General features: G+C 39.3%; 1 protein-coding gene and 1 pseudogene across 2 annotated transcripts in view; both read right to left on the reverse strand.

Annotated features, from left to right (window-relative positions):
- The window catches only part of LOC144651688 (uncharacterized), a 43,165-nt pseudogene extending 24,201 nt beyond the window's left edge, over positions 1 to 18,964 (reverse strand). The window contains exons 1-4 of the transcript XR_013570364.1: positions 18,750 to 18,964; positions 14,322 to 15,326; positions 11,817 to 12,083; positions 9,637 to 10,051 (exon numbers count right to left, since the gene is read on the reverse strand). The product of XR_013570364.1 is annotated as an uncharacterized LOC144651688 (transcript). The remainder of the gene's footprint in view (positions 1 to 9,636; positions 10,052 to 11,816; positions 12,084 to 14,321; positions 15,327 to 18,749) is intronic.
- LOC144649872 (uncharacterized) lies at positions 1,275 to 4,090 on the reverse strand. The gene has a single exon (XM_078509465.1). It carries the CDS (start codon positions 3,922 to 3,924, stop codon positions 2,359 to 2,361), a length of 1,566 nt encoding a protein of 521 aa, XP_078365591.1. The 5' UTR covers positions 3,925 to 4,090; the 3' UTR covers positions 1,275 to 2,358.
- Positions 18,965 to 18,984: the final 20 nt, after the last annotated feature.

An 18,984-nucleotide genomic window follows, 5' to 3' on the forward strand; every position in this document is an offset into this window, starting at 1 on the left:
AAGTTACATCTGTAATTTGTGCTGACAAGTTCACGACCTTTCGGTTTCGATGTATTATCATTCTCCAAACTTGGAAAAAGGGGAACCCCCTTCCCACTGGGAAGCCAGACAAGTTCCTTTCAAGTATTAAATTTGTTTTCATACCTTTATCGGCAGTAGCCAGTTTCTTAAATCATCCTTTTAGGATGTGTTGAAAATGTATATATGTATGTTAAAGGTGGCCAGGAGTAACAGATTTACAACAATATTTTTGATCTATCAACAGAGGAACAAGATATGCTGTTCAAAGCACGACAGTCTTTTTCGTGTTTAAATAAATTGAATAAACACATTGACATGTTCTTTTTAGAAAAATCGACGAATTTTAGTGATACGATTGTTATAAGGCTGGTTGCTACGTATAAAAACAAGTTAACTCAATAGGAGTATCACTCAGGGAAGACATTACTTGCTTCCAACTTCCAGTCAGCATCTAAAAGGCAGTTACTCAAGCTTAATCAGTTGTGTGTCTGTTGGTTAATTATTTTTTACTCGTAAACAACTGCTAGCTTAGACCGTCTTCCAAATTTCTAAATATAAATGTGTAGTGTTAACAATTTCAATCGCCAACTGAGAAGTTATTTTTCAGTGCCATCTGTTGCGTGTCTGAGGTAACCCTTAATTGTAACCTGATAAGCATCCAATTCTCCATTCAGTGGAAAGGAAAATCATCAACTCGGGGAGAATGTCTCGACAGCATGCACAAATTTCTCCAAATTATCGTTGAAATAAATGTATATATCATTATGAAATTTTATATTTTTGAGATTAAGAGAGCTTAGAACATTTTTGTCATGCATGATCAATGGAATACAACAATTTTACATTGCGTGCCAGATGCCTGTTTGCCGTGCGTGACATCCTAGCGACAAAGGGCGTTAGATTGGTGGTATGTAAAACATAAACAAACTTGTCTAGCTCGGATGTTAAAAATAGAGCGCCTGAACAAGGGGCCCATGTTACATCTCTTGCTAACAACGCTTCGCTGTAGAATTGCCTTGGAGTCTGCCATGAGATTTTTGTTGAAAAAATTAGCAATCACTATAAGTGATAAATCTTCCATTGCAGTAGTTTAGTGTATACATCAATATGGTAATCGAAGAGCTCATTGAAGCATAACCAAACATTTCATTATTCACTGAGAATCTTTTTGGCAGAATACAAACACCAACACTGCACTTAACACTTTCGAAGCTGATCTGTTAAAAATAACAACAGAAAGCCTGTGAAGGCCATTTTTTGTTACTATAAAAGATCTTTAATAAGAAACTTGGTACAAACAAGTTTGTTACAAATCAGCTTGTTGTGCAATACAGATAAATCAATTGATTTATATTGACGTCTTACCACATAAACAAACTTACCAAATGAGATAAAGGATCAAACTCTTTTAGCCAAAAGCGAAGCTCTTTTAACTTCTCCTTATCGTTTGCTCAAGTAAAGCCAAGAGGCCTGCCTCATCTATGGGTTAAAAATTGCCCAACATATGTAGAAGAAAATTGACCAAAATGCCACTTGAATGGCTAGGTATCCTAAGTAATTAACAGTTCCCAATAATAAGTGTCTCTTAAAATGGATATTATACAAAAGGAAACTTGCTTGACCACCATTCCATACACCTTGAACTCGCTTTTTACCAATATTTGAATGGATCGTGTACAGCTTCAGCCATCTTTGTTGCCCACAAAAAGTCCTTTGTGAAGCCAGTGGAATATTATAAACTTCACCCTGAATATACCTCACCCTGCTCCAAAATATGGGGACTACAGTGGCATGAGACAAGAACCTTACATGGATCCAGTTGCTACTTCGTATAAAACTGACCAATAGACCACTTTAAATAACTACCACACATTTCCTACACAATAATTTATAATTACCTACTAAAATTAACTCACAAAAGCAGGCTGGTATAACATGTAAATCTACTTAAAACTACTCAAAAGCCAATAAAAGTTTGTATAATGTCCAGGCAATTAAGTTCATTACTACCGGTATCTTCCAATAAGTGTACAAAGCAATACACTGAGGACTAGACTATCAGCCTCTTTATAGCTGTTCCTATCAAGCCAAGGAGAACACAAAGTCCCTTTGCAATATTCAATATGCAAGTTTAGTTCTTTTAATACAAAACTTCTAAAAACCATTATGGTATTAAGACTCGCTCGCAAAACTACCTAACACTACATATAATTCCGTAGCTCTCGAAATAAACACGAATAACAAAATTATGCAATATTCTTGTAATGCTAGTAAAAGTGAGAAAGCAATCTTCGGGATTTCCTTTTGTAGGAGTATTTAGATTTTCCTTCTCTCTTTTTAAACTAAAAACAGCTGCACTTTACGTTTACCAACAGGTTTGTTGTTAAGCTGCTCAATTGCACTGTAGGCTTCCCCACTAGTTGGCAGTGTGACCATGGCATCCCCAGAGGATCGCCCAGGGGCAAGGTAATGAATGCGTATGGAGTCTGGAATAATGGGGAACCCATAAAAGAAATCCAAAATTTCCTCTGCCGAAACAGTTGAGGGCAGATTACGAATCCCAATTACACATCCTGCATTGATGTCGCCCACACTTATATTAGCCCCAGCTGCGAGCTGGTTTAGAGGATTCAAAGGGGCCTCCATACCTGTAACTGCATTGTGAGGAATAGGCATCTTTCCCACAGAATTTATCCCAACATTGCTTACAGCCATACCCAGGTCAGGAGGTGAGAGATTCTGATTTTCCCCATTCATGTTCCCTAAGGAATACATTGTCCCCTCCTGAGAGATATTACCCCCAATATTGACTGGTTCCTGTGGTCTCCAAGTGTCTACACTTTTGTCGCCCAGGGCACCCAACACTTCCTCCAAGCTGCAACGTTTAACACCCACAAATCGCCTTCTTATGTACTGGCGGTTTCTGTCTTCCCCTTGAATACAGTCCCCAACTGACTTGAATTCCACATAAGCATGTCCATTATTTTTCCCAGCAAAAGGTCCAGAGGAGTGCAGCATGAGATGGACATTCAAAACATTCAACCCTGTGAAAAACTGATAGACTTCACTCTCAGTGACACTGTAAGGCAATCCACTCATGGCAACCCATGTGGATTTAGAATTTGCACCATCCCTGCTTGTTGAATCTCGCCGGTTTCTGTTGCTACTGCTGAAGGATTCACGCCTAGTAAAACCATTTGCTGCCTCCCGCCTCGCACCTGAAGTCGAGGTCTCCAGTCTAGTCCCCCTGCCTTCCCTATCCTTGCCATAGCTAGCTGTGAATTTACCAAGCTCAATCCTGTCAGAACTCCTTCTGTTATCTCTCTCCCTCTCCCGTGCCCGCCGATCTGTCTGACTTCGTGTTGTTGACACTCCATTAGCACTACGCAAATTTGCACGATCATTAGGCTTCTTAACGGATCGTCGATCACTCACATGGTTCGACTCACTATGATCCCTACGGCTCCTAAAACCGTCAACAGAACTGCTTTTCCGGATAGGACTTCGACTTCGTGATCGCCGAGAAACATCTCGAGTACTCTTTGAACTCTCTCTCAAACCATTCACCTTTGTTTTACTTTCAGTCTGGGGTCTCTCGTGTGCACGCTCACCCTCGAATCGGCGAAAACGCACACCTTCACTCAGAATTTTCTCCATTTCCGACTGGCTGCTTAGTACAAGCTCAATATAACGCTTTCCCACATAATTTCCATTCCTGTACATAGCCTTCCTCGCTTCGTCGTCTTCTTGAAAGCAGGCGAAAGCAAATCCAGATGCTTTTCCCTCTTGGCTCGGAGCTAAGTGAATGTCCTCCTCGGTAATGTGTAGTCCTCGATAAAATGCCCTAATTTCTCGCGCTGTGGCTTCCCAGGGAAGACCTTTCATCTTTATGATCACAACCATGTCGGTAACGAACCCTTAGCCTCTGTTTTCCTGCAGTAAGACGGTACAGAGTACTGTATTTTAGGCATAAATCTTTATCATGCTCACACCACTTGCAACCGCATCACTTTCGTTTATAAGTGCTTCCGCTGAATTTCGCAGGGCTTGGACCCCCCAAATATTTGTTTCAGACCGGAAGTGAGAACGCAGAGTCTATCCCAAAATATCGTATTATATTACTGATTTTCCGCTGAAAGAGTTCTAACCGGATACAAGAAGGCATCCAACAACACGTCATAAGACCTCAAATTGTGCTGTTTGCATCCCATTCAATTATTTGCTCGAAAATTGAGGTCAACAGCTTATTTACTGTACGTTGCTAGGTATTCTTGAGTTCTCGGCGCAGGTTTCTTTAGTAACAAAGACAAACAGTTTTGTTCAAAGAAACCGAAAATGAAAGTGTGAACTATGAAACCGAAAATAAAGCTATGAAAATTTTATGGAAATTGTTATTCTCGCAGCAATTTTAATTCAACGATGAATGTAGTAAACTGAACTTATGCTGATAACCACAAAACGCATAACAAATAAACACTTTACGAACGCTTCAACTTTAACCAAGAGGAAATAAATGGACAAGATAGCTTAACCCAAAATAGCTGGATTGCTAATACCGGTTGGTTAACAAAAAGCTCAAAAAGTAATAACTCGATTGAGAATATGAGCTATAAAAACTGAAAGATCGCAAATTACGAAAAGAGCTACCCAGAAGCAAACTAAAAAAAAATTAAAAATAAATCGCAGACAAAACTATTTTCGTGCTATTACAACAAACAACACACGTTTTAATTTTTTTCCTCAAAGTGCCAAAATAACTGAAATCTTCACTTTGCTGATAGTCTAGCGAGAAAGGTGTAAAAAAAGTGCGAGGCGAGCTACAGTGTTTTTCCAAATTTTGTTATTTTGCATGATTTTGAGGAGAAATTTTGGGTATACTGGGTACATGTTTTCAGCGGGGTATATTATGCCACTTACCCCTCTGGCCAACCCTGAGTACTGGTCCTAATATCTTACATAACAGAGGATAGCCCTCCTACATACAATTTTGCGCTGCAGATGCAGTTCAGTTCAGTTCTGGCCCTCCCTATGTCACGCAACGCCTTAGGGACAGAGAGAGAAGGGCGAGTGCGAGCCACGCGAGATGAAAAAAAAAAAAAAAAAAAAAACAGACCAAAAACCCTCAACCTCTTCTCGCGCCACGCGAGACTCGCGATTATCTCGCGATCAGCTTTTCTTTCTCATATAACTGTCAGGTTTAAAGTTACTTCCGACATCTCTGTAAGCTTCTGGTCTGATCATAAACTTACGATAATCGGGTCAGGGGTCTAGTCGTTTAAACGGTCGCAAATGACTTTAAAATATTTTTAAGCCCTCCGCCCAGCTAATTCTGCTCTGATGGGACCGCCGGATTTGATGATAATGGAACATCGGAAGCCAAATCATGATTCGTCTTTATCTCTACGCATTTTACTTACCATCGGGCATCTAAGCTTATCAGCTTGGTTTCTTATAAAGCAATCTCCTGATATGGTATAAACTGAGGAGTTTCCAGACAAGGGGAAAAGAAAACTGTTATTCCGCGTGTTAATGTTTTGCAATCCAAGTTTATACCATTGGCACTTGAATGCAAATAAACTTCTTTACTTTAGCTGGTATCTGGTTGGCTCTTTCTTATCTTGGCAGGTACTCCACTGGTTAAACTCATTAGCAATCGTTCCAGCGGCAATTTACGTTTTGGGTTATTATATGTCAGTATACACTTCTCAACATATATTAATTAACTTCAGTTAATCTGTTGAACTGTGAACCACAAAAGTCAACTAAATTTTGATGAGATTATTTTTTTTTTCTTGGTAGCCAGAGAGCATTTGCTATTAATAAATAAAAAGCTTGGTCTTTTGTTTAAGGTCAACACTACTCATGCGGCAATGAACACAAACATAAACTAATAGAATATTTTAAAAATGCTTTTGTTTTGAAAGTCGCTATCAAGAGTATTCAAAAGCTTTCGAATCGCTTGAAATATGCTTTTTTTTTGGTTGGCAAGTACTGTAATGTCGATTTGATTTGCTGGTTGATTTTATTTGGGGGCTGGAAAGAGGAGGGAAATTCAACTTCATAACAAATCTCTTGTGTAGTGAGGCACGGTGGCCAAAATGGTCATCGAATCAAACGGGATTTCGCATCGAGAAAGCGATCGCTTCGAGGCCTTGTCAGGGTCGTTGCGTTGTGTTCTCGGACCTCTCTGACAAGACAATTTCTTTTCACAGTGTCTCAATCCGATTCCTACTTGCTCTGTGCTACAGAGAGTTAAGTATGCCACTGGAAAGCTTTCTGTCTCCTCTGATCTCGAGGACTGGGAGCATGCATGTGGGAGGAACTTAACTATTTAATATTTTTATTTGGGACCACGTAATTTCTATGGTCTTTTTATCAAAGCTTTCTTACTGAATCTATCACTGAATCAGTTCAAAGGATTGAACAGGACAAAACATGTTTTGGTGTTTCATAACCACAAATCAGTTCTATCATAAGTAGTTAATTTGTCCTTTTGTGTAACACCGTATGTACAAAGTGAACATAACGGCTTGTTTTATCTATTTCAGGTCCGCTATAATCTTGTAACGATTTTTTTTTAAAAAGGCACGTCTAGAAGAAGGCATTTTTTGCCTGACTTTCCGATGAAGGGCTATTCTTAACCTATTCTTACGAATTCTCGAGTCCTTAGCTAATTTTCGCGATTTGAAACTGAGAAAGTGAAAACCTAAACTCATTGTGTTATAAAAACTTTTCCTAGTTATAATTCTAGTAGAATATATTTCATCTCTAGCTGGCAGACAAACCTATTAGTTGGTCATTATTCGATATTGTATTGAACTGTGTTGTCTGTTTGACGTGCTCGTTCGATAATCTCAGAACGAAGCCATTCGATTTCCAACAAGTTTAACTGGTATTAGCCAGTAACCCACGATAACAGTCAATGTTTTCACTGTAGTATGTACAACTTGAGACAAATCCCACCTGTGAGCGTTGTGCGTTCTTCTCATAAAGTCTTCTTTAAAGGACGTCAGTGTAAAACTCGAAACGGAAAATTTCACTGATTTTAACGCTGAGATCACCGGCACCATGACAACTTGACTATCACTGGCTGGAACGTTAGCCGATTTATTTTTCATTGGCAGGGTGACCCGTTACCGACCCTCTCCAATTAAATCCAGACATTGTTTGGTTCCTAAGCAACCTTTTAATTGGTTAATTCCCAAAACTGTGTTACTTTATTGCTCGTTTGCACTACAAAATTAAGCAGACCATTCACAACCTCTCTACCTAAAAGCAATAACTGGATGTGGATAGAATGACATTGTCAGAAATGGAAATAAACCGTGGTAAGGCGCCCCTCGTGAAGTTGAGTGTTTCTCTACAAAAAGGGTCAAGCCCGGACCGATTTTTTGACAAGTCCGTACCCAATTTTCTCTGTCGTGTAAACGCGCTTTTAAAATTTTCAGTACGGTTTTCTTTTTGACATGAAAACCCTTTTAATTTTTCTGAAAACGACGTTCAATCAGAGGTAGCTCCCGGGGGGGGGGGGGGGGGCGTACTCCCATATATGGGCTACTTTTAGCCTGCAGAACTTTAGGCGGTTTTGACTTTTTGCGGGTCGAAGCGCGAAGGGCGAGTTTTTATTTGAGGGTCGCGTGGGGACAAGCGCGAAGCGCGAAGGAAAAATAACCTGTCGGAACAAAGGCGGTTTATTTTGCGGGTTTTTCGAAGCGCGAAGTGCGAGTTTTTATTTTGCGGGTCGCTTTTGTGGGGGCCTTTGAGCCTTTGCGAATTGCGAAGGAACTTTTCCTAAATAAACAATAACCCCCCAAAAAATAAACCGCCTGTTCTGCAGGCATAGGGCTATATAGGTATGTGCCGCGGGATAGGGTATGGTTTTTGAGGTTCTCGCTCCTTAAATAGGGTATCATTTTTGCTCCTTTTGGCATTGTGTTCCCGGTGTGATCCTTAGATAGGGTACCTAAATTCTATCAGCTAAAATAAACGCTCAGCTACACGAAAAATAAAAAGGGATCTTAAAATTGAACTTACCGTTCTAGTATTAGTAAAGCGATTTTATAAAGATTTGTGTTTGCCGAGCGCGGTTGGCCGTTCTTTGGGTCTTCACGGAACGCTTCTCCTCCCCTTGAATAGGGTGTCATTTTTCGGTTTCGGGCCATAAAAAGGGTATCAATTTTCGCTTTCTTTATCCTTAAATAGGGTCAGGGTTTAAGGACCTCCGCGGCACACCCCGATCCGAAATTTATAGGAGTACCCCCGCCCCCCCGGGAGCTAGCTCCTGCCTTCATCTCATCTTGAAACGCTACAGGTCTGACAGTTGGTATTTGGTTGAGATTTATTGCATACCAGGTACATTTTCAAATCATGACAATTGAGCGTAGCTGAATAGAAAAAAAGATCCATTTTAGTAGAACAAAGTGATCTCTTTCCCAACCCTTGTACCGGTCCCTAATCGTCGTCGTGAAATGCGGGAGACGCGCGCGATTGAACGCCGTCATCCTCTCGCGCGCCTTTTTTCATCCTCTATCCCAGGCAGGCCACCCCTCTTTTTGCGCAAGTTCGACAGAGATAAAGGCGCTGGGGAAAACTCCATAAGACGATAAGTTGTGCTGCTGTGATTGGTTTTTGGGTAAAACTAAAACAGTCAATGTTGTACTAAACTGGTCCATTCTTTAAAAGCAAATCTTATGGGTTTTTTGCACGAAATCTGAAATTTGGCTGCAGGTTCTCCACCTGACCAGAAGTTTTCAGTGATACGCCCAACTTTGACGTAAATAAAGACTAAAGAAGAAAAAAACGTTCTTTTTTTTAATTGCTAAAAATCAATGTTAACCATTTATCAGGCTAAATTTTGCTTGCCTAGGGCAGTTACATGCTTGTCTAAGTTTACTTTTTTAGTCCCAAAATCATAATTTAGCCATGAGAAGGCTTGCCTAAGCCCTAGCCCATCGGGTATGTGAGCATGAAACGCTGCTTACCCAAAAGGAAAATCTGCCTGTCCCAGACGACCAGACAGGATTTTTTTGAGCACTGTTCATCAAATTATAGGGTCTATGGGATTATGATGAAATATACAACTGTACGATGCAGTGTACAAGTACGCCTTTTCACTGCTTCACAAGATTGAAGTTATTCTCACATTGTATTCTACAATCCTGGGGGTGCACTCTCTATTTTGGATGGGGGTGTGTCGCTGGGACTCTAAAACCCTTACCCTATACCAGACTATGTTAAGCTGATTTTGTCACCCTATACTAGACTAGACACTAAAAATCCCTACCCTATCACAGACTTGCATTTTTGAGAACTGAGTCACAATCATTGTTTTTAATGGAAAACCATCTTTCAACAACTTTGCGACGAATTTATTTATCTTCAGGAAAGCCTCTTGCTCTTTGGAATTTTTATTCCCATTCTGAACTCTATACTTCATACCACTGATCAGTTTCCAGCCAAATGATAACCTATTTTAGACCAAAACTGTCTGATTTCTATACACTATCCCAGACTAAACTGCTTGAAAACTATACCCTTTACATCGGCACATACTTATATAGCTCATATATGGGAGTGCCCCCCCCCCCCCAGGTTTCCAATCAAAGAAAGCCTTACTTGTGTTAGAAGTAGAAGTTGTAGACGTCCCAGCAGCACTGGATTCTGTGGGTTTATCTTGTGTTGAAGTCAGCTGTCTGCACTGCTCAATATAATCTTGAAAACTCGGGGTTGGCGGGGGACACTGGTTCAACATGTGTAGAACAACCTGCGCTGCGTTCTGTTCCGACTGTTTTTTGGTTGGCTGGGGTCCATTGCTCTGATACACTTTCTTGTTAAATACAACAGTAGTGATGAAGCCTTTCCCATTCTCTACTTTCTCAGTGTCATATGATGGAATGGAAAGGCGAAACTTTTGGCAGAATTCGTTTAGTCTGCTCTTGTAGGAGGTAGCTACAGGGGAAGTTGACAAGTTTGATCCGTTTTCCAGATGGATCCTGAACAAAGCTGTTGTCTATAGCAGGTCGTTTAATCACTGCAAGAGTAACACAGCTTGTGTCAGTAAACATTAATAAACCATTTGAATATGGCGGTTTTTTTTTCAAGCCACTTCAAAGCTGAAAAGGAAACACTGCTGTTATACTTGGCTTCAAACTTGCACTTGTCTGTTTCTTGTATGGTGGGTGTCGTTGACGTTACCAGTTTTTAGAAACTATACGTCTAGCACATTTCTGCACTCTAATTAATTTTGTTTGTTTGTTTTTAGAGTAAATTGAATTTCTATCAAACCTGATATACCCTGCCTTGACAAAAATCATCAACACCCCCCAGGGTAAGATTCATGATAAAGTTGGAATTTCCTGTGCAACCACCTCATCGTAAGCAACCACCTCCAACGAGCAACCACTTTTCCAACATACCAATTGAAAATTTGCCTACAATAAATTATACAGTTGAACCAGAATAATTATTAAGCAGCCACCCTCCTAAGGGAAAAGGTAACTGTCTTTAATAGGGGTTGGTCGTAAATTAGCAAAGGCGAGGTAGGAAATAAATACACTCTTAGTGACAAAGAAATCACGTCCAGACAACTAAGCATGCGTTAATTTTTATGGTCGTCACTAATTTGGACTCTTACCTGTTATAAGGTTGTTTAAAAACAAGGACAAACTACCTATCTAATTTGATGGCCGCTTAATAGAGGTAACAATAAAAAATCCTCATTGGGACGGGCCAAAGGTGGCTGCGCCGCTTAAGAGGGGTGGCAATAAAATAATAAGGGTTTTTTTCAGTATTAAACTGGCAATGCTTTTAAGATTTCATAACTGGCCACTCAATAGGGGGTGGCGCTTAATGGGTGGCTGCTTAATATGAGTTAATTGTACATCTGAGGTTATTTCGTTTGGAGGGTTGTAATTTTCAGCACTTAAGGTGGCCTAATACAGTTTTTTCGTGGCTCAAAGGCGCGCGCTACGATTTTCTGCCTGACGTCATTACTGCTCGCGCGGGCTAAAATGGCGCTAGCAACTCTAAAAGAAACGAAAAAGAGTTCCATCTGTTTTACCGGGCTTTACCAAATTTGTATACAAAAGAAAACTTTAAAATACTTTCAGATAGGTCTTGAAACCTGGGACGGAAAACAATACAACAAAAAAGGTGGAAAAACAACCGACAGAGAAGTTGTAATTCTGTCTTTCATTATCGCTCACGACGCATAGCGTCATATTAGCGCGTGCTCGCACGCGCAATTTGATTCGCTTCAGAGGTCGTAAAAGCCAGATTTTGATCCAGATTCTCTCGAAAACCTACCGTACAACCTATTATAAAAACTTTCACAATTAATTTTAAGGGGTGAACCACGTCCACAGCCAAAATTTTGAAAAAATCTGTAAGACAGATTTTGAGCTATTTTAAAAATCGGCAAAATATCACATTTTCCTATTTTGCGAAAAATCCTCTTACAGATTTTTATATAATTTTGCATGAATGATAAATCAAGGCCAATTTCTTATTTCTGAAATTTTGAGGTGGGTCGCACGGGTAGATTTTGAGAAAAACGCCGTTTAAACTACTAGTGCCAGTCCCCTCTTAAGCACTCGGCCTTTCATTTAAGCTGTATATTAGCACTTTTATTTTCCAAATATCGCATTAGATGGTTTTGGGATGTAACAAACAGTGATAAGAGAGAGACAAAACTTTTCTGGAGATTGTACAATAGAATTAAAGTTTAGACTGATTTGCCCTCTCAAAACTGTATTAAGCCACCTTAAAGGGAAAACTATTCAGTAGCTTGACTGTACCTGTAGCTGTTTTTACATCAAACTTGACTGAAGAGTCTATCAGGCCGAGATTTATCAAAGCAGTGTATGCTGCACCTTGTTCTGCCTCTTTACGATCACTTTGAATGCCTGCACTTTTGAAAGTGTTGTTTGCCACCTCAACCTTTGCTGAGTAGCCAAAGCTGTTCTTCCATGTGTTATATGAAGGAACTGGTAGCTGCTGCTTTTGACAGCATTCTTGAAGACTGTTCTTGAATGAAATGAAGTTCATTTGTCCTGGAACAGCCGCTGGTTATGAACAAAGCATGATGAAAATACATTATAAGGTGCGTGAAATGGCATGTTTCTGACGAAAATGAAATACCAGGGTTGGAAATAACAGCCAGTGATCGGTAATTACCAATCAAATTTACCAGCCAAAAATTAAATAAAAGATTTTAAGGAAGTGCCAAAGCAAGCTTGACTTTTGATTTTTGAAATGCTTTTTATTAGACTTCTGAAACCGAAACTTAACAGAGTGACTCGCTCCGCGCGAGATTATTTGTTTAGATATTTTTAGGTATTTTAATGTTCTTATTCTCGTCGTCTTATTCCCTTGCTTTACGTTTTTAATTATATCTTTTACAACTATGCATGCCATTCGCACAAAGTTATTTTTAGCCATTTTTGCCTTTTTATTCTTATTGTCTATTGTTTGTATGTACATATTTTAGCGCTTTATTTACTATATTTATACATTAATTTTATTCTAACACCTAACTTGAAAATGACCGTCGAAGGGTCGAAACGTCGTTCCAATTTTTTAGCGTTCAATTTCATTATACAATTGTGGTTCCAGAAAATATCCATACCCCCACCACGGAGGAAATTGGAAATTCCAGAGGGGTGGGGGGGTCAAGGGCCCAGGAAATTCCGAAGAGGAGGGGGGTTGCCAGTGGTATTATGTTTCCAGACGGTCAAGTTTGATGTAGTTTCAAAAGTCGTTTCTTACCTACTCTACAAATGTTTTACATAGCAAAAATAGCACTCTGGGTTCTTGATTCACAATCGCTTTACATTTAAAACGGGTTTTCTTTCTCCTGAAAGCACACTGAAAGCAATTCATTTCACTGAAATCCTCCATGTTCGTTTGTCCGCCATTACTTGTTACCAGTCCCCCGAAACTTGTCACGTGGTTTGACCGAAAGGCACTGGTGTCAAGGGTTGCTCGTTTCACGTTCGATCGAAGGAAAATCGTCCTTGTTTGTGAAAAGTTTCATTTTATTAGCGATGAAAATAGTGTAATGATGTCAGAAACTCGAGATTAACATGGTTTTTTATTTCTGCTATTTTTTGTAATTTTCCTGTTAAATTTTGCTTTCTCAGCGAGCATTAGCGATTTTGCGATCACGTTTACGGTGAATGTTTATGTTTATATCAACACTTCAAATCCGTGTTCTGATACATTTTAATAGCGGTTTTCTAAAGCGATTGGAATGAAAAGGGATGGATGGTTATACAACAAGGTAATTTGACAAGTGACTACCAGATATTTTGTTTGTTTACTTTTGAGGAAATTTCTAATTTTTCTTCAGCAGTACATGTAACGTATTATCGTTCTAACATATCTTCCGATCGATCAGTTATATACTGTAACTGTTTACAAGAGAGGTGGCCTAAAATTTAGACATTGTACAATTTATCTTTTTTTTCCAGAGGGGCTGGGGGGTACGCAATATACTTTTGGAAATTCCGGAGGGGTGGGGGTTTTTTTTCTTAACAAAAACGGAAATTCCAGAGAGGTGGGGGGTCTTACGTGAAATACCCTCCGTGGTGGGGGTATGGATATTTTCTGGAACCACACAATCAAAAAACTTTTATTTTAAATTTTTTTTAAATTTATAATATATATATTAAAGTGGTCAAATCTTTATCATTTGCACCTTCACAAAAAATCACTCATCAATATGTTTGTCCTTATTTCCAACCCTGAATACACATAGCTGCAACACTAATAAGGTTTGTAAGAAGACAAGGATGACTTTAAACTGATACAAAACACACACATCAAGACTCTCCTGCCAGGCAACACTACATAAATAAAAATCTGAATTGACCACTATCACATTGGGAGTTTTCATGGCCAGTGTAAATAAACACTGAAATAAATGTGTAAATATTGTAAATGAACATAAAATCCATGATTTAAAATCCCAACTGGCAGGAGGCAGACCGGTTGGCTACATGTACACATGTATTTACATGTACAAGCATAGCCAAGTTTAGTTAGTGGACCTCTCGAGAAACAGAAGGTCACTTCAACCGGGTCAAAATGTCACTTCTTTCTCTTGCACAAACTTCTTGTTCATGTTTAAGAATGGCTTAGATAGGAATATGCAAATTTCATCTTAGGAGCACTTAACACCCAACACTTTAGATAACAACTGCGAGCCCAGGTTTGCCAGTTGTGACACCATCAATTATTTACATTCATGATTGTACGCATGTACCAATACATACAATTTATCTCAGGGCCTATTGACATACCTTTGACCACAGTACTTTGTGAGTTTGTTTTCTCCTTTCCTTTGTAATAACTTGTGTGGTTTACTTGCCCAGCCTTTGGAACAGCATTTGTTGTAAAGTTTTGGTTATTTGGCTTCATAACATTAGCCCCGTTTGTGTTTCCAACAGTCCCTGTTGTAGTTGCACCACCTCTACTGGAGCTTCCACCCCTAGCAGCACTTGACCAATTGGCTCTACCTCTGCCAGTTCCCGCTGTATTTCCACCTCTTCCATTAGGTGCTCCCCGCACACTGTTTCCTCTCCCCCTCGTAGCATTACCTCTTGGTGAGCCTCTTCCTCTAGTAGTACCAGGTGCCCCTCTACTACTAGGTGTTCCCCTTGATGTACTAGTTGCTCCTCTACTAGGTGTTCCCCTAGATGTACTAGTTGCTCCTCTGCTAGGTGTTCCAGTCGACGCTCCTCTTGCTGGGGTTGCACCCCTGCCATTACTTACCCCCCTAGTTGGGGCACCCCTTGTATGATTTGCACCATGAGGGGTCGTCGTTCCTCTACTAGGTGGAGCTTCACGCCGTCCACCTGGTAAACCTCTACCTCGATTACCACCTCGCCCATCTCCACCTCTCCCTCTCCCTCTGGGTGGACCATTTGGAGGGTAGGGAGGAGGAGGAGGTGGTATGTCAAAGTCATCATCAGCAAATGAAGGTGGTGGAGGGTGCCGGGGTGGGGGGTAATCATCCTCCCATGGTGGGGGTCTAGGAGGACCATCAAAATCATCTCTGACCCAAGGAGGTGGTGGTGTTAAAGAGCGGTCATCCCAGAATCTTGGTGGTCTTCCAGGTGGAGGAGGTGGCGATGGAGGATAACCAAAGTGGTCGCGGCGCTCCCATGGAGGGGAAGGAGGTGGTCGGTGATCATATCCATCAAAATAATCTGGTGGTGGTGGGGGAGGGAATGGTCCATCTCTGAATCCCCGTGGGGGTGGTCCTCCCCTTCTTCGCATTAAAATCCCAGGATGTTAAAAAAATCCTGAAAAATAAAGCACAAAATCATGTTAGTTACCGAAAAAGTGTCCTTCTATACTGTAGCTGACTGTACACAGGCAAGTAAAGAATGGAACTATTTGTAAATAAAAATTGAATTAAATTACTTTTGCACACAAAGGAAAATTAAAGGCACATAAATTACAGTTAGCAAAAAAAGGACAGGAAAGGACAGTCAGCGATGCTTTTCCCACTATGTTTCCAGAGAAATCTCTTAAATTTAAACAAGTCACAACTTTTTAACCTTTATAACCAAAATAACTGAAACTTCTCAGAATAGTATTTTGGCTCAAAAAGAAGCAAAAGCACTTATTGTTCCATACAACAAAGCTAACGATATCTGGCAAAAGCCGCCATCTATGAAAAATAATTTTTGACCAGTACAATCTGACACATCACAAAACAGTAGGTCAGTAAGTTAAAACAGTCCCTTTTGTCAAACAGACAAACATAAACAAGCATTTAATTAAAATTGTAATGCTGTTTTGAAAATCAGTAAAAAATATCTTAAAAAATTAAAAAATAAACAGCAGTCCCTGGTTGTTCAAAAAGTGGATAGCTCATTATCGACTGATTAGGTTCCTATCCAGCAGATAAATTTTGTCTATTACAACATGTCAGTTGTTGAAGGGATGGATAGCAAATGGTCAACATTTTCCACCATTTAAGGGCGATTTTGTTGTTTTTCTGCAAATACCAAGTGTGAACAGTTATGGTCATAACAGTTACATCACCACGGCAATTGATTGGATAGTGATAAAACCGATCAGTGTAAAACGCAGACTGCAGACCTGACCGGGGGTAAAATGCAGACTGCAGACTGCAGACCAATGATAAAATACAGACCGAGGGTACAGTAACAAAATATGAGTCACAAGGCCATTTTTCCCTGCCGGCTCCAAATTTTGAAAAAATTATACGTCAGACAACGCATGAGCATGAGCGATCATGTAAATGAACTGGCGATAAATGTCATGTAAAATAGATTTTATGCTGACACAAATTTGATCAAATTTAATTTTTTGATACAGCAAAGGCATTTTAAAGATTTTTGTGACACTTAAACTTCAGTTTACAATCTTCTATGTTTGTAAACAGGATGAAACTGTGAGTAAGAATTTAGTTTAGAAGTAGTTATAATTAGTTATCCTTTTAAGTAACAATTATTTTTTCCTTTTGAAAGTGTTGTTTTGAAAAGTACCGTAGTTATTCGGTTATAAGGCGCACAGTTTTTTCAAGAAAATCTGTTTTTCTGTGGGAAGTTTATGCCAAAATTGGAGTGCGTCTTATAGCCGAGTATTTTCGCCCAAGAAAATCTTATGACCGCCAATTTACCGGAACTTACAGTTAAAACAAGAGAAATGAAAACACTTGATGTTGGTTATTGACTTTTATTACAGTTTTAAAGATATAAGAAACATTAAGCTTAAGGTTAAACGCAAAGTTTATTATCACGTTTGTAAAATGAGTTTTAGTAACACCTGTATATGCCAGCATTTTGTTGAAATTAGACAAAGAAAATCAAGCATACTTATTTGAAACAAACCTTTCTAAGCGTGGAAAGTGGAAAATTACTTTAGAAGACAAGGAAAACACCAAAAAAGCTTAGAATCTTTGAAAACACTCGATAAACAAAGTTTGTAGCGATACGAAGCATGCTTGAGAACTTGGTAACCAAGCTACAAACTCAGTGGTCACTGGTAACAACATGTCTGCCTGGTTACTAAGCAGCTAAGTTCAAAGCATGAACGATGGAAAGATGTTTTGCTCAAGTGGATTTACGTCTATTTTAGCAGGAAATGTTAGCTTTTTACTCGAAGATTGTGCCAAGGAGTATGAACAACATTCAAACATTCAAATTTTGTAAGAAAAAACTGTCCTTAATTTGATTACTACATCTTTTCAACTCTCCAACTCATGGTGCGTCTTATAACCGAGTGTTTTTGGAGAATTTTCAGTTTGTATACTTAGCATAACAATGTTGCCAAGTTCGGGGTGCGTCTTATAACCGAGTGCGCCTTATAACCGAATAACTACGGTATGTCTTTTTTGTACTGTAAATGTAGTAGTAAGTACCTATGTAATTAGCATTGTGTGTAATAATAAAGTTGCATTCAATAAATAAAAAAAAATAATAATAATAAAAAAATAATAAAACTGAATGGTTTACAGTTCATTTAGAAAAAAATAATTTTTTATCATGCCGACACAGCAAGATCATGTTTACAGCGATCATATTATTCTGCTGGCACAGCTCTTTTAACCTTTTTTTAACTGGCACAGAATAAACCCTTCCGATCCATAGTTAAGTTATAAAAAACAGCTTTGCTTCTGCAACCGTTGTAATAAAACACCATAAAGATAAAAGGTACAAAACATTTATGTTTAGCGAGCGGTAAACAAATGATGTGAGGTACATAGTTCATGCGTGTATTTAATTTATTTCTGAAAAAGGCACAGGCTGAAAGGGCTCTAAACTGTTCAGTTTCATCCAGTTTTAAACACATTTGTGACAACATAAAATTTATTTTAATATCGCCAGTTCATTCACCTGACTGTTCGCTCATGCGAAATGTTGTCTGACGTACATTCCTTCGAACTTTGGAGCCAGCGGGGAAAACATGCTTTGTGACTCGTATTTTGTTACTTTACCCTCGGTCTGCATTTTACTCCTGGTCTGCAGTCTGCAGTCCGCATTTTACACTGACCGGTGATAATACTGTCAGATAGTTATACGTGACACTATTCAGGCTTTCTGCAACAACTTTTATCCTGTGGATAACTATTCAAGTGATAGCAGTTTTACTGGCTGCATAGGCTTTTATTATCCAGTGGGTAAAGTAATTTACTCTTTGAACAACCCTGACAAGGAATAACTGCCCGACTCTGTCTAAATCACGAATGAAAGCTTGTGCATGCTTCACTCGTGATACTGTCCCTTTAATGAACCACTTTATATGAACACCTTTTTAACCTGACCAGAGTTTTGTGTTGTCAGTGGGTAGCCAGATTTATAAGGTCCCAGAAAAACCGGTATTTACCCAATGACAGAAAACAAACATTACAAAGTTATGTACTTTTCTTTGATTTTTCCTACAACTTGTAGGGCTAGGATGATAGGGTCCCAAAACTGAATGGAACCTAGCTGAATCCTCTTAACTGTAACAGAAAAGACAATAAATTTCTTAATGATTTTAGATTTTTTAACACATCCGGCTGTACGATCATAACCATATGGGATTTGAATTAATTCTCTCTAGCTATTTGTTTTTTGACAGCTAAGCTGCTTGTAGTTAATGGAGAATACTTAAACGTAAGCCTAGTTCTCAGTTATACGTTTTTCCTATTTTCTAGCGTCAAACAAGAACACAAAACACACACAACCGGCCATATGCACTGTATGCCTTACCAGATCTGAACACGTGAATTCAATCGAGCTTGTCGTCAGTCCGAGCACGTGGAAATCCGCCACATTAAAACCCTTCTCAGTGTAACATGCGATCCAATACACTCTTTAAGGTGGAAAGCAGTAAATAAATAAAAGCTGTGACAAATATAAACGCTGTTTTCCTCGCTGAAAAGCGCTGCACCTGGAGATGCAAGATGGCGACCGGAAAAGCGTTAATATTGCGCATGCGTAAGAG

The sequence above is a fragment of the Oculina patagonica genome, chromosome 4 (assembly GCF_052425735.1).
Source record: "Oculina patagonica isolate OP01 chromosome 4, crgOcupat, whole genome shotgun sequence".
In the NCBI taxonomy this organism is placed as follows: domain Eukaryota; kingdom Metazoa; phylum Cnidaria; class Anthozoa; order Scleractinia; family Oculinidae; genus Oculina; species Oculina patagonica.